The sequence below is a fragment of the Microcaecilia unicolor genome, chromosome 14 (assembly GCF_901765095.1).
Source record: "Microcaecilia unicolor chromosome 14, aMicUni1.1, whole genome shotgun sequence".
Lineage (NCBI taxonomy): Eukaryota > Metazoa > Chordata > Amphibia > Gymnophiona > Siphonopidae > Microcaecilia > Microcaecilia unicolor.
Window position 1 is genome coordinate 22,425,217 of NC_044044.1, and position 15,661 is coordinate 22,440,877.

Consider the following 15,661-nt stretch of genomic DNA (forward strand, 5'->3'; position numbering starts at 1 on the left):
GGGCACAGAAGAGAAATGATAATGTTCTCTTCCTTTTCCAGAACCACTTCATTATGAGGGCCCTGGGGTGGAGCTGCTGCTTCCAGTAGCAGATGATGGGGAATCCCTCCATGTGCTGCGTCTAAAGCATCGATTCTCTGGCATCAGCAAATGCCTGTGTCTGCTTCTTAGGTACTAACTCAAATAAAACCATCGCCAGCACCTTACCCTCGAGACAGGGACCATACATCCTCAGATCTCTGCTACCTGCCAAGGTGATAAATGTGATTCTTTGAGGATAGGAGGGGAGGCACTGAAGGCAGATAGGGGAGGGAAGGTCTTCAGACAGGTTACTTCAGGTGACCCAGATAGTCATTGCTGGGGTAGAAAGGATGCAGGGTTTGATAGATCATCGGTCTGTCCTAGCATGGTGGTACTTACCAGTTGAAGAGGGAGAGGAGTTGTGAAGGTGGATATTTGTGGAGGATTCTTGGAGACCTGTTCCTTTTTGCCCACAGAACCCTCTTAATTTTCCTTAGTTTAATCATGTTTTTCTTAACATCCTCACCAGACCAGTACAGAAAGCGAGATCTGATTTTTTTTTTTCCCATTTCCTCTCTCAGCTCCAGCTTTTCAGTGCCTGTGACTGTTCCTGTTCAGGATGTCCTAGATGCCATCTGCAGGGTTTTGAGCATTAACAGCAAAAACATTGTAAGTGTTAAATTGGGGGGGGGGGGGGGGCGGTGCTGATATGCCACTTTCAGGCCTTAGAATAAAAAGCTGCAGCGCTTTGGTCACACAAGGCTGAAACTTTTGTTTTTGATTTCAATAATAAGTTTTTATTGATCTCAGCTGAATAATACAAAGCAGTTCAAGCATTGTCCAAACCACCATAGCTTCGTATTAATATGCCGCCTCCTATGCTCTCAGAAAATAAATGTAATAACAAAAACATTTCTTTGTATCCTTAGATAACCCTTCTAACTAGTTTGTTCCCCCCCCCCCCACCCCCCCGCACAGTTTTCACTCTGTATATCAAAATCCTGATGAATTTCTCCGATTTACACCCTTTCTTTTGGTATGCACTATGGCTCCTTCAGTGTATTTCCCTGGAGTGGAGGAGTGGCCTAGTGGTTAGGGTGGTGGACTTTGGTCCTGGGGAACTGAGGAACTGAGTTCAATTCCCACTTCAGGCACAGGCAGCTCCTTGTGACTCTGGGCAAGTCACTTAACCCTCCATTGCCCCATGTAAGCCGCATTGAGCCTGCCATGAGTGGGAAAGCGCAGGGTACAAATGTAACAAAAATAAAATAGATACTATTGGAGATTCTACATGGAATGTTGCTATTCCACTAGCAACATTCCACGTAGAAAGCTTCGCAGGCTTCTGTTTCTCTGTGAGTCTAACGTCCTGCACGCAGGACGTCAGACTCACAGAAGCAGAAGCCTGTGCGGCCACATTGGTGATCTGCAAGGGCCGACTTCTACATGGAATGTTGCTAGTGGAATAGCAACATTCCATGTAGAATCTCCAAATAGTAGCAACAGTGGAGGAGTGGCCTAGTGGTTAGGGTGGTGGACTTTGGTCATGGGGAACTGAGGAACTGAGTTCGATTCCCACTTCAGGCACAGGCAGCTCCTTGTGACTCTGGGCAAGTCACTTAACCCTCCATTGCCCCATATAAGCCGCATTGAGCCTGCCATGAGTGGGAAAGTGTGGAGTACAAATGTAACAAAAATAAAATTAAAAAAAAAAAATTTAACCATTCTTTTCTTTCCCACTTCCCCCTCCCCACCAAACACCCTACTTAAGGAAATACATTCTTCCCTTTTATCATCATATCTCCCCCTGCATTCATCTGTAAGGTTTTTTTTTTGTTTTTTTTTTTCAATTCCCCTGCTATTTTCATTCTTAATATCCAGTCTTGCATGGCTGAAACAGTTTCACCGTGGTGAACGCGCTCTGTGGGAACAGCCTTGTTGGTAGGAATGTTTGGGGGTGAGGCGGCAAACATCCTTGATAGAGAAATATCTTTTACTGGATTCATTTTTAGGTGGGGAATGGGTGGTGGTGGTGGTGTGGTGGTCTCTGCGCTTACCTTGCTTCTCTCCTGAGCAGAGCTGGCTGGGGGATGGGCCCCTAAAGACGCTGCTGCTACCATCCATCCACGCGGAGGTGCTGGATCTGCTGGCTGCACTCATTATGGCGTAAGTGATTTCTTCACTTTTGATGTGGAAATCTCAGCAGGCACAGAAGGGGGGGGGGCTCTTTGTTTTCAAAGGGTAAAGGGGTCGTGGATATGATATACCGTATTTTTCGGACTATGACGCACTTTTTTCCCCCCAAATTTGGGAGGAAAATGGGGGGTGCGTCTTATAGTCCGAAGGTAGAGATTTCCCTCCCTCCCTCCGAGTTCGGGATCGCTCGCCCGCCCTCCCTCCCTCCGAGTTCGGGATCGCCCTCCCCCCCGGCCCTGTCACCACTTCTCCCTACTCACGTCACGCGATCTTCCCTGGTGGTCTAGTGACGTCGGGGCAGGAAAGAGCCCCCTCTTTCCTGCCCAGCGCGTTGCTCTCCGTCCTCCTGTATGCAGCCTGATGGTCTCGGCGAGATTCAAAATGGCCGCCTTCAATTCTCGGCGGCCATTTTGAATCTCGCCGAGACCGTCAGGCAGCATACAGGAGGACGGAGAGCAGCGCGCTGGGCAGGAAAGAGGGGGCTCTTTCCTGCCCCGACGTCACTAGACCACCAGGGAAGATCGCGTGACGTGAGTAGGGAGAAGTGGTGACAGGGCCGGGGGGGAGGGCGATCCCGAACTCGGAGGGAGGGATTCGGACAAGACGCACCGGAGCACCTAGGTTTTAGAGGAGGGAAAAAGAAAAAAACATTTTTTTTCCTATTTTCCTCCTCTAAAACCTAGGTGCGTCTTATAGTCTGAAAAATACGGTACCACTTTTCTGTAGTACAACCAAAGTAATTTGCATATTTTGCATGCAGGTGCTTTCTGTGTCCTTCACAATCTTTTGGTACCCGGGGCAATGGAGAGTTAAGTGACTTGCCCAGGGCCACAAGGAGCGGCAGTAGGAATTGAACCCAGGTTCTCAGCCCACTGCACTAACCATTAGGTTATTCCTCCACTCCTGAGAAGTTTTGTGACACCCCCACCTCCCTAGACTGACTATACTGAGCATGTACAGGAGGTGGGGAAAGGGGAGACCACTAGGGAACATCAGACTAATTGTGCTGAACCAGGTTAGGGGAGGGAAGTGATCGGAGACAGGGTGAATGGGTGGGGTGTGGTGAGATGGGTTAGAAGTGTGGAGGCAGGGCATAGCAAGGTGTGTGGTCTGTCAGTGTAGAGGCAGGCCTGAGTTTATCAAAGTCAGCTGCCTACGGCAGTGCTGCTCAACACTCTCCTGGAAGCACACCTGGCCATTCTGGTTTTAAGGATTACCGCAATGAATATGCATGAAGAATATTTGCATACAGAGAGCCCCCAACAAATGCAAATTTATATCATGGCCTATTCATTGTGGTAACCTGTAAGGCTAGGTGTGCCTTCTAGGACAGGGTTGAGAAGCACCTACCTAGGTTACCAGATTTTAAAGGTCCCAAAAACCCAAGCTGAAGTGGAACGTGTTACCCAGCCTAAAAGCAGGCAGAAACACTGCTGTTTTAAAGGCATGTTATTGTGGTATTCTGGCCTCCCTTCTCTCTCTCAACTCGTGAAATCTTAAATCAGCCCCTGATTGTGCAAGGTATTGGGGGGTTGGGAGTACGTGTCCTAGAGTTGTAGAGGCAGGATGTGGCATGGTATACGGTCTGCACAGAATGATTAGTTTCCTTTCACAGGTGTGGCAGCAGACTGGTGCGCTTTGCTGACCTGTTCTGCAGGCTGTTTGCACAGGTTTTGACGCTATGGAGTGGAAAAAGAGACACCGTCATACCAGGCCAGGAGAAGCCTTACAGGTTAGCGGGGAAAGGGACCGAAAAGCAGAGTGAGAGAGACACAAGAAGGGCATCATTTTGTGATGTAATTACGCTAACGCTGTTCCCTTCCTCTAGCGCTGTTCGAACAAAGGTTTACCAGGTGTTGGAGTTGTGGATCAAAGTCTGTGGAGCCTCTTCTGGAGTTCTTCAGGGCGCCGGTCACCAGTGCGACGTGCTGCTGGCTCACCTCACCAGTGATATCAGTCCTCCCACAGATACCATCAAGGTTAGGACATGCCCTTAATTCTTGGTCTGCTAATACATCACCAGCAGGTGGCGCCGGAAGAGCAGCGTTTCGGGAATAAACTCAGTATAACCCCCCAAAAAAACCTGAACTATAGATGATGGACCATCAGAAATGTACAGGAACCAAACAGTGCCAAGTTCACATTTTTTAAATCCACTCTGAGTCCAGTGTCACTGTCCAAAATCCACAAATAATAGTGTATTAATCAAAAAGTTCAGTGTGTCAAAAAAAAATGCAAAAAAAAAAAACCAAACAAACCTAATAACGATGCAACTTACATAAATCAGTTTGGCCAAACTTCTGGGTATAACTTTTTTTTCTTTCCCAAAAAGCCTTTATTAAACACACTGAGCTGAATACAATATCTCATAACGTACTATAAAAGCAAATGGGAAATAGTACTACACATCACAGAACATCCAACCCCTAACCACCCCCCCCCCCCTCCCCAAGTGGGCAGGGTACAACTACTACTACTTGACATTTCTAAAGCGCTACTAGGGTTACGCAGCGCTGTACAATTTAACATAGAAGGACGGTCCCTGCTCAAGGAGCTTACAATCTAATAGACAAATGTACAGTCAGTCAAATAGGGGCAGTCTAGATTTCCTGAAAGGTATAAAGGTTAGGTGCCGAAAGCAACATTGAAGAGGTGGACGTTGAGCAAAGATTTGAAGATGAGTAGGGAGGGGGCTTGGCGTAAGGGCTCAGGAAGTTTATTCCAAGCATAGGGTGAGGCGAGGCAGAATGAGCGGAGCCTTGAGTTGGCGGTGGTGGGGAAGGGTACTGAGAGGAGGGATTTGTCCTGTGAGCGGAAGTTACGGGCGGGAACGTAAGGGGAAATGAGGGTAGAGAGGTAATGAGGGGCTGCAGACTGAGTGCATTTGTAGGTAAGAAGGAGAAGCTTGAACTGTATGCGGTATCTGATCGGAAGCCAGTGAAGTGACCTGAGGAGAGGGGTGATACGAGTATAACGGTTCAGGCGGAATATAAGACGTGCAGCAGAGTTCTGAACGGATTGAAGGGGGGATAGATGGTTAAGTGGGAGGCCAGTGAGGAGTAGGTTGCAGTAGTTAAGGCGAGAGGTAATGAGAGCATGGAAGAGAGTACGGTACAATGACCCTACTTAATTGTATTTCGGCTATTCCAACTTCGGAGCTGTCCCACACCTTATGAAAAGCTGCCAGCCGCCAGTGCTAATCTAGCCGCTGTAAAGAAATTAGTAGCTAGTTTGTGTTGGGTTGGCTTTATACCGAAAGGTTTATGATGTAGTAGACAATGTTCAGATTCCCAGAATCTGCTTTACAAGTCGGAGAACAGTAGACCAACATGATTGTATGACAGGACAAGTCCACCAAATGTGGAACATATCTCCATTCATACCACAGTGTCCACTGCCATGCTTAAATATTTTCAGTAGTCTCATTGAAATATAATACCATCTGTACAATATTTTTATGCCTATTTTCTACCGAGGTACTGCTCACCAAAACATTTAGCAGATGTCAAAAAGTTTTAGGTTGATGTGAACATTAATATTGAAATCATCGTAAGCAGCAGCATAATCATAATCGGCATCATCATTTTTGTAATATAAAATTGCATTCCACAAACAAAAGGAGCAAGTTCCCACAAACCATCTTTCTCTTTTGATCTAAGCACAAAAAACTGTGCCCCCCCCCCCTCCAGCATTGTTTTTATTTTATTTTGTGTTTTTTTACAATTCCACAGCCCCCCCCCCCCCCCTGCTCTGATTCGAGTCCTGTGTCTCCCTCGGTCTATACGTGCTCCCTCTGGCTCCTGCTAGCATAGCAGCTACTCACAGCTGCCCTGTCTCACTCTCCACAGTCCATCTCCTGCCGGGCCGGCCAGCTGCCATTAGGCCAGCTCAGGCCACCACCATAGTCTAGTGCTGCATGCAGCCATTATAGTCGGCCGGATCTCCCGCATGCTCCTATTGGTCCAATTAGGACCAATGGAGAGCAAGCTGCAGAGCGCGCAACCCATGGCTGTGGTGAGAAAAAGCCAAACCCGCGGCCGTGGGGATTGAAAAGCGCCCGAAAACCGGCAACCCACAGGCTTTATAAAGATCCCACCGGGGGGGGGGGGGGGGGGGGGGGAGCGGGAAACCACCCAATTCCGTGGTTTTACCATGGAATTGGTTTCAATAGTTGAACCTGCGCTGGTCAGCTGTTATAAATTTCTGATGGGCCCACCTTCCGTTTACAAGGATTTCAAGGTTTTTGCATTTATATTCAGCATTTTAGGAGCCAGACCTGGGACTTGGCACTCTGTCTCCTCTGCTTGGAGTGCATGTGTTAATGTATGGGCAGCTAATCCCACTCGTAACAAAATTGGCTTGCTGTAGAGGTTTCTTCAGCTTTTTCATTCCTTTAAGTGTTAGACCTTTTTTTTTTTCTGCCCTTTCAGCTAAGGGTGGGACGTTTGGGCGCCGAAATCTTGAGCAACGGGAAGCCAGGAAGCAAGAAACAAAAGATGGATGTGGGAGATGGCCCTCAGCTGCAGAACCACCGCAAACAAGATGTCAATGCAAACAGCGATACATGCACTATGGCTCTGAGAGGTAATGGGAGCTGCAGAAACAACCTCTAGGTCGTGAGCAGTATTTCCTGGGGTCTAGTGGCTGTTCCAAACCTCAAATGGCCGGTCTAGTCTCCTATCCCAGGCTGCTTTCTCTGGTTTACTGACTTAAAACACAGTGTCTTAAGAGCGAGTTGGGAGCTTAAGACAAGCTTATTTATTTGTAACATTTGTATCCCACATTTTCCCACATATTTTTTTTTTGTTGTTGTTACATTTGTACCCTGCGCTTTCCCACTCATGGCAGGCTCAATGCGGCTTACATGGGGCAATGGAGGGTTAAGTGACTTGCCCAGAGTCACAAGGAGCTCCCTGTGCCGGAAATCGAACTCAGTTCCCCAGGACCAAAGTCCACCACCCTAACCACTAGGCCACTCCTCCACTGTTGCTACTATTTGAGATTCTACATGGAATGTTGCTACTATTTGAGATTCTACATGGAATGTTGCTATTCCACTAGAAGTCGGCCCTTGCAGATCACCAATGTGGCCGCGCAGGCTTATGCTTCTGTGAGTCTGACGTCCTGCGCAGCCTTCTGCATGGAATGTTGCTAGTAGAATCGCAACGTTCCATGTAGCATCTCCAATAGTAGCAACATTCCATGTAGAAGTCGGCCCTTGCAGATCACCAATGTGGCTTCTGCTTCTGTGAGTCTGACGTCCTGCACATACGTGCAGGACGTCAGACTCACAGAAACAGAAGCCTGCGCAGCCTTCTACATGGAATGTTGCTAGTGGAATAACAACAATCTGTGTAGAATCTCCAATAGTAGCAACATTCCATGTAGAATCTAGTGGAATAGCAACATTCCATGTAAAATCTCCAATAGTAGCAACATTCCATGTAGAATCTCCAATAGTATCTATTTTATTTTGGTTACATTTGTACCCTGCGCTTTCCCACTCATGGCAGGCTCAATGCGGCTTACATGGGGCAATGGAGGGTTAAGTGACTTGCCCAGAGTCACAAGGAGCTGCCTGTGCCTGAAGTGGGAATGGAAATCAGTTCCCCAGGACCAAAGGCCACCACCCTAACCACTAGGCCACTCAGGCTCAATGTGGCTTACATAGTACCGGAGGGGCCTTTGCAGGCTCCTGTGTGAACAAATATACAAAGTTAAATAAACAAATTATTTCCCTGTCGATGGATTTGCAATCCAAATTGTGCTGTGGTGACCGAGGAAGAAATGGTTTGTTCATGGTCAGCTGACCAGCCAGGATTTGAACCCTGGCTTTCTTGATTCCCAGCCCTCGCCTCTAACCTCCAGGCTACTTCTCACTGCACTGTAGACACACAAGAGGTTATTCCGTAACGAGGCGCCATATTTCCACAGGTAGCAAGCCTATTGTATAAGATGATTTGGGAACGGAAGAGTTCTTACAGAATACAAGAATAAACCCGCATCATCACAGCCTGATTTAGTCACACACATTTCTAACAGCTTTATGGCTTGCATAAATGTTAATATCTAAATGTGACATACAGTATTCTGTAAGTGGCATGTGTGTAAAAGTGGGCCCTGCCTGTGCCTCTCCCCTGTGAATGCTCCTCTTAATAATTGCGTGCAAAGCCATTTTAGCATGCATGCATGTATGTATGTATTCATTCGTTCATTCATTTCAAAAATTTATATACCAAATCTAGGCGGATTCCAAGGAACCACACACAATTAAAAACAAGCGTACAAAAATTAAAACAGAAAAATAACACGATAACATGACAACCACTACAAATCATCAAAACAGATAATGCTGTTCTTCCACACCAAAAAGTCGTAGCAGTTTACTCTTAAAGAAAAGCAGCGATAAATAGCCATCTTCAACCATTTTTTTTTTAAATTGCACTTTATTACTTCATAAACGGATTTGACCAGGAAGTGCATTCCACAGCTGAGCACCCACAGCTGAAAAGCATCTGGTATCAACGTAAGAGACTTTTGTCACTAGATCTAATGGTAACCGCATTGATCTTTTTGGGCGATAGACACAAATGATTTGGGAACAATAAAATACCACACAAGTATAGAATAATGCTTAGTGGCCTAGTGGTTAGGGTGGTGGACTTTGGTCCTGGGGAACTGAGGAACTGAGTTCGATTCCCAGCACAGGCAGCTCCTTGTGACTCTGGGCAAGTCACTTAACCCTCCATTGCCTGCCGCATTGAGCTGCCATGAGTGGGAAAGCGCGGGGTACAAATGTAACAAAAAAAAACAAAAAAAGTGTAAAGTTACCCGCCTGGGCGGCAGTATTCTATAAAAGTACACGCACAAATGGCGCTTAAAGTTAGTCAAACTGTTATATAAGATGAAGGGGATAATTTTGTCCTTAGCAAGCAGCGGATCCTGAGAGGCTGATCACAAGTGTGTGTTTGGGGGGGAGGGGGAGTGTGAAATAGCTGTGGGAAGGAGAGGTTTTCCTGAGAGAGGAATTCGTTGCCAGAGAATGTGGTAAAGGTGGTTAGCTTAGCGGGGTTTAAAAAAAGGTCTGGCCGATTTCCTAAAGGAAAAGTCCATAGACCATTATTAAATTGACTTGGGGAAAATCTACTGCTTATTTCTGGGATATGTATTGAACTTTTTTTGGATCTTGCCAGGTATTTGTGACCTGGATTGGCCACTGTTGGAAGCAGGATACTGGGCTTGATGGACCTTCAGTCCGTCTCAGTGTGGCAATACTTATGGAATTGGAGGGAGTGGGGCGGGAAGAATGGAGTAGCTGTAGATTTGCAATGGGGGGTTGGTGATCCTCAGGTGTTTTGGATTAGGGCTCTGGGGGAGTCATGATGTGTAGTGGTTGTTGGGGAGAAAAGCAGGATCTAGAAGAACAGGTATAAGTTGGGTAGAAGATTCTGGGGTGGGGGGGGGGGGAGAGAATATTGTTACTGAGGGGCAGCTTTTGACCTTGTGTTATCCTTCCCTCCTTCTTGCATCCATTTCTAGTGCTCAGCCGGGCAATCCTGCTGTGTGGGACTTTAATAAAAGAAGATACACATAGGGTGAGTTGTGCCAAGAGAGGGTCCCAGACCTCAGCTGAACGTGAGTTGCATGCCAGTCTGCACTGGAGGATAGAACAGAATGGTAGGAAAAGGATTAAAGGCATCAGTGTGTGAGGGAGGCATGAGGGGAAACGGGCGCTGACACAGCAGTGTGTGAGGGAGGCATGAGGGAAACGGGCGCTGGTGGAGCGACATGTGAAGGTGGATGGAGACTATAATAGAAAATGAAACGGGGACGTGGAACCGCAGTTACCGTGGGGACGGGGATAGAGCTCGTGGGGACATGGTGGGGATGAGGACAGAGCCCACAAGGACGGGGATAAACTTTGTCCCCGTGTCATTTTCTACTTTGAAGCCTGTTAATGAACTGGACTATTATTTGTGTGTGAGTGAGGCCTACAAAGATATTTTAGATTTTGGGGGGGAAAACAAGCAAACATACTGGCCACAGCTAGCAAAATTTGCATGGGGGAATCCTGTACATCCTGCTACCAGTTCTATTCCAGGAAGGACTGTGGAAGACAGGAGAGCTAGATTGAATCCTGAGATTGTTGATGATTTCTTATTCATCCACAGATTAAAAAAATCATAACAGTGCTTCATAGGGCATATTTCTCCCCTCTAGGGCTAATAGAACGGGTTGTATTTTGTACCCATGGACATTTTAACAGGGTGGATTAGGATTCCTTGGGGTAGTAGAAATCAGCTATTGTTGGGGTTGGAAGGGTAGAGGGTGGTGGTGGGAAGGAGGGTGTTACAGCTGCTCATTGTTATTATTGTTTTCTATTTGTAATTTATACACAACAGTTGCACAGCATATTGTTCCTTTTTATATTTTAATAAAAAGATTTAAATATAAAATCATAAGTGTTCAAAACTTCTGCAGATCAGGACAGAGCCCACGGGGATGGGGCGGGGATGAGGACAGAACCTGCTGGGACGGAGTGGGGATGGGGCGGGGACAGGGACAGACTTTGTCCCTGTGTCATTCTCCAGACTATAACAACATAAGGTAAGGGATTGGAATCTCCTTTCCTAGCCTTTGATTCCATTCAATGCTGTTCTCCCTCAGAGACTCCACGAGCTCGTCGTGCCATTGCTGATTCACCTACAGCAGAGCACTCTTCCGATGACTAGCCCATATGCCAGCTCTGAATGCCGGAAGGAGCTCTATCGCTTGCTGCTCTGTCTCCTGCTCACGCCTCACCCACGGTGGCCACCTCCCCTTCACTGCGCTGTCTGCATCTTCAGCCAAGGCCAGAAGGAGAACAACATGAAGGTAAATAAAGGGGGGGGGGGAATAGTCCTCTGGAAATTCGTTCTTGTCAGTAATAGAAATAACTTGTAGGGTCTAACCGTTTAGCATTGGTATCAAAGACAGTCTTGCCCCCTATCTGCATCTGTGTTAAGAAAGGAAGCACCCCACCCCCCAGCCTCATTGTGGTCTAAAGCATTGGTAGAAACAGCACCCCCTTCTCCTCTTTCCCCTGAACTGTTGTGTCCATGTAAAGAGCACCTTCCGCCCTCTTCTTAGTTTTTTGAAATGTGTATCCCACTTATGATGTCTCCTGTTCTGTTTCCTGTGGTAGGTTTCTTCCTTTTGTGCCGAGGCATTGGTGATCTGTAATTGTATTCTCCACCCGCGGGTTCCGTCTCTTCAGCTCCCAGTCCTTTCTGCCACCGGTACTGCTGCCACAGACCTGCTGAAATCCTCTGTGCTGGGAGCAGAAGTGCCATCTACCTTCCGACACAGCCCACTTGCCACATCTGTGCGTCCCCAGACCAACCACTTGGCCATTCCCTTACAGGGACTACCATCGGGGCAACCTCTGGCATCCCGCCTGCAGCCTTCCTTGGTATCCAACCTGACATTGCCTTCTGTGCCACCTTGCACCATTGGCGCTGAGAATCATCAACTGGATGAACAGATGGAAGTGGAGCCCCGAGTTCCTAGCATTCCCTCACCCAGTGAGGAAACCTTTGGTGGAAAGGCTCATCGTCCTGTCTTTATCCATTATGAGAAGGAAGAGACATCGGATGTGGAAATCTCCTTGGACAGTGACTCTGACGATAGCGTGGTCATCGTCCCAGAGGGACTGCTACCGAAACAGCCCATATCGCCACCTGCCAAGGCGGTAGAAGAAGCCGAAGAGTTGTCCAAGGAGCATGCTGTCACTGTCACTGGTGCCACCACAGCAAACGCCACAGTCTCTGCTCCAGCACCACCATCTAACCAACCCCCTGCTCCCCCTGCAGCTCCCCCACCTCCCCCGCCACCCCTACCTCCCCCACCCCCACCTCTGCAGCTCGTGGCAGAAACTCCAGCCTTGGCCGTTGAGGAGGACCTCACTGTGATCAACCTCAACAGCAGTGAGGAGGAGGAAGAGGAGGAGGAGGAAGAGGACTTTGCTGAAGATGAATACTTTGATGAGGAAGATTATGAAGAGGAAGAATATGATGGTGAGATGATGGAGGATGATGATGATGAGGAGGAGGAGGAGGAGGATGAGGATGAAGAAGGTGAGGAAGGGCGGCTAGACCTGGAGGAGATCGACGATATAGATGATGAAGAGTTGGAGGAAGACCTTGAGGAAGATTTAGAAGGTGAAGATGAAGTGATGACGGAGGAAGAAGAAGAAGAGGAGGAGGAGGAACTCCTGCAGGACGTAATGCCGCGCATAGAAGAGGAGCCGGAGGAAGAGCTGCGTATTGGCTTTGTGGAAAAGGAGGCACCGGAGGCTGAGGGGGAGCCGGCGGTGCAAGTTGATGCTGAAGTAAGGGAAGAGAAAGCAGGAGCCGAAGAACGGATGGATGAATCCCCCCCTCGACTGTCTCCAGTGCGAGAGGATGCACAGGAGGTGAAGCCAGAGGAAGAGGAAGACATGGCAGCAGATGCAGACACCGACTTACTCATGACAGTGGAAAGCGATAGTGCAGAGAGGCTGGAGGACGAGGACGAAGAAGAGGAGGAAGTGAGGGAGACCCCGATCCTGGTGCAGGAGACTCGGACACCTCAGTTACCGGAGGAGACGAGTCCCCCTCCTCCTCCTCCCCCTCCTCCGCCACCGCCGCCTTCCTCACCCCCTCCCCCACCTCCTCCCCCTCCTCCACCCCTCTCTCCACCTCTTCCGCCTCCCCTGCCAACAGAATCTGAGGAATGTGAAGAAATCCAAACGGAAGAGAAGTCTGACCAGAACGTCGAGGCACCTCCATTGCCTGCAACTACCGAAGAAGGCATAGGGGAGCTTGTGACTGAAGGAGATATAAAACCAGAAAAGGAAGAGGAGACCCCAGAGAGCTCTGAGAAAAAAGCTGAGGTAAGACCTTATGCCAGGCTGTTCTGGAGGAGGCAAATACGTTTTTAAGGCTTTCCTTTTATTGATAAGTGTAGATTGGATTTATATTTATGTCTGTTTCTGTATTGTCTATCTGGCACACAGCGTAATGGTATGTTTGTGCATATTTTGGGTTTTACTTCATACGTTTTTCTCACCCAGGCTGATATCGACGACTCGGCGGCCTTGCTTGCCGACTTCATTGACTGCGCTCCCGATGGAAACAAAATATCCCACGATACCAGCTCCTAGACTGCCCTTGACAGAACCGGCCCCACCCCCACCCCCGAGATCAAGGCCTGCTCCTACACCGCCAATGACTGATCCGAGATGCTGACAAGACCAGGGCCGGCTCTTGAGCGTGGGAAGCGTGGTGGAGATCTGCCTCCGAACCGAACCCTTTAGACTCTTTCAGCTGACAAAAGCGCTAAATCTGAGAGTGAGCAGAAATCGTGGTACAGCTCTGAGAGACCTGGAGGGAAAAACACTTGTAGGGTTTCTGAGGCCGGATGGGACTCAGAACTCTTATTTGAAAAGACACATGCTGTGAAACATTTTGTTTGTTTGTTTTGTTTTTTTTAATCTCCCCCCTCCCCTCTTTGGCTTAAACTTACTTGCTGTGTTAGAGAAAAGTGGAAAAAATAAACTTTGACAGTTGCGTCTAATATTGAATTTGGAAGAAGAATGTCAGTGTCTCAATCCTTTATTATATCTCACCCTGACTCACGGACCTGGAAAGGAGCTGATGGTTTGCAGCAGTGGTCTCTTAGTAGCTTTGTGGCACGAGCGGCTGTAGCCTGAAATGACTCCCAGAGATTACAGTAGGTTAACTGCCCCCCCCCCCTCGCATCTGATGGCCAGTTCAGGGCAGCCTAAATTCATTCTTATCGCCTGCACACACACCCTGAACTGCAGCAAGAGCTGAGGGTGTTTTTAACTTTCTAGCAGCCATTCCACGGAGGGAGGATGGTCTTTAGCTGCTCACATACTTCTCAGGGAGATGCCACAGCAGCATGCCTTCTGCTTACAACTGCAGTATTTTAATTTTAGTGTTTCGTACTGCTGTGATAAGTTTGCCCCTTTTATAACGGAGGGAGACACATTCCTGTAAAAGACACTCCTCAGTCTAGTATCGCCAGGCCATTCAGCCCCTCTTGAGTGTCTTTGGTGGAAGACTTATCATTAGATTAGCGCTGAGCTGTAGCACAGCTGGGGCCTGTATCAGACAGGAATGAAGGCAATGTGTTTAATTTGGCTCTCCTCCCTCACCAGTCTCTTGCAAACAGAAATGCCTGCGGTTGGTCTAAACACAAGGTGCTTCATTGTTTTTACGGGCCTCTCACTTCCCTTCTGTTAAGGAGGAGATGCTGCTGGTCCCATCCCTTCCCGGTACAGTATGACAACAGCAAATAATAGCAGAGAAAAACCCTTAGGTCCATCTAGCGACCGCACCTAGAGTATTGTGTTCAATTCTGGTCGCCGCATCTCAAGAAAGATATAGTAGAATTGGAAAAGGTGCAGCGAAGGGCGACTAAAATGATAGCGGGGATGGGACGACTTCCCTATGAAGAAAGACTAAGGAGGCTAGGGCTATTCAGCTTGTAGAAGAGACGGCTGAGGGGAGACATGATAGAGGTATATAAAATAATGAGTGGAGTGGAACAGGTGGATGTGAAGCGTCTGTTCACGCTTTCCAAAAATACTAGGACTAGGGGGCATGCGATGAAACTACAGTGTAGTAAATTTAAAACAAATCGGAGAAAATGTTTCTTCACCCAACGTATAATTAAACTCTGGAATTCGTTGCCGGAGAACGTGGTGAAGGCGGTTAGCTTAGCAGAGTTTTAAAAGGGGTTGGACGGTTTCCTAAAGGGCAAGTCCATAAACCGCTACTAAATGGACTTGGGAAAAATCCACAATTCCAGGAATAACATGTATAGAATGTTTGTACGTTTGGGAAGCTCACCAGGTGCCCTTGGCCTGGATTGGCCGCTGTCGTGGACAGGATGTTGGGCTCGATGGACCCTTGGTCTTTTCCCAGTATGGCATTACTTATGTACTTATGTCCTCTACTTGGCTCACTTTTATTACATAGAGCAGTGATTTAACCTATTGTGATGTCATAGTGGCTCATTCCACCAATAAGAGGCAACCTCATTAGTGTTGTCACAATGGCTTGATTGTACGTTTGGGAAGCTCGCCAGGTGCCCTTGGCCTAGATTGGCCGCTGTCGTGGACAGGATGCTGGGCTCGATGGACCCTTGGTCTTTTCCCAGTATGGCATTACTTATGTAGTTTCTGCCCAGTTTATGTCCTGGTGCAGTGCCAGAGACTCCAGGTAACCCCTCCATTTCTCTACAACTTAGGATTTTCTTAGGTTTTCTTGAATTCTGTTACTGTTTTCATCTCTGTCCTCATGCCCCTGTCATCTTTTGTGTGAAAAAAAAAAATACTTCTTGGGTACCCCCAGGACCCTTTCCCTTTAGAAGCCTAAAAAATAAAATGGGAGAGTTA

General features: G+C 47.8%; 1 protein-coding gene across 1 annotated transcript in view; it reads left to right on the top strand.

The window, feature by feature from the left end:
- The window catches only part of LOC115457642 (proline-, glutamic acid- and leucine-rich protein 1-like), a 38,924-nt gene extending 25,112 nt beyond the window's left edge, over positions 1–13,812 (top strand). Inside the window, 10 exon segments of the mRNA XM_030187156.1 lie at positions 42–171; positions 603–690; positions 2,099–2,187; positions 3,833–3,949; positions 4,046–4,196; positions 6,648–6,801; positions 9,757–9,812; positions 10,885–11,091; positions 11,402–13,129; positions 13,310–13,812. Of these exon segments, the coding sequence (XP_030043016.1) occupies positions 42–171; positions 603–690; positions 2,099–2,187; positions 3,833–3,949; positions 4,046–4,196; positions 6,648–6,801; positions 9,757–9,812; positions 10,885–11,091; positions 11,402–13,129; positions 13,310–13,399 (2,810 nt within the window). The 3' untranslated portion in view covers positions 13,400–13,812.
- Positions 13,813–15,661: the final 1,849 nt, after the last annotated feature.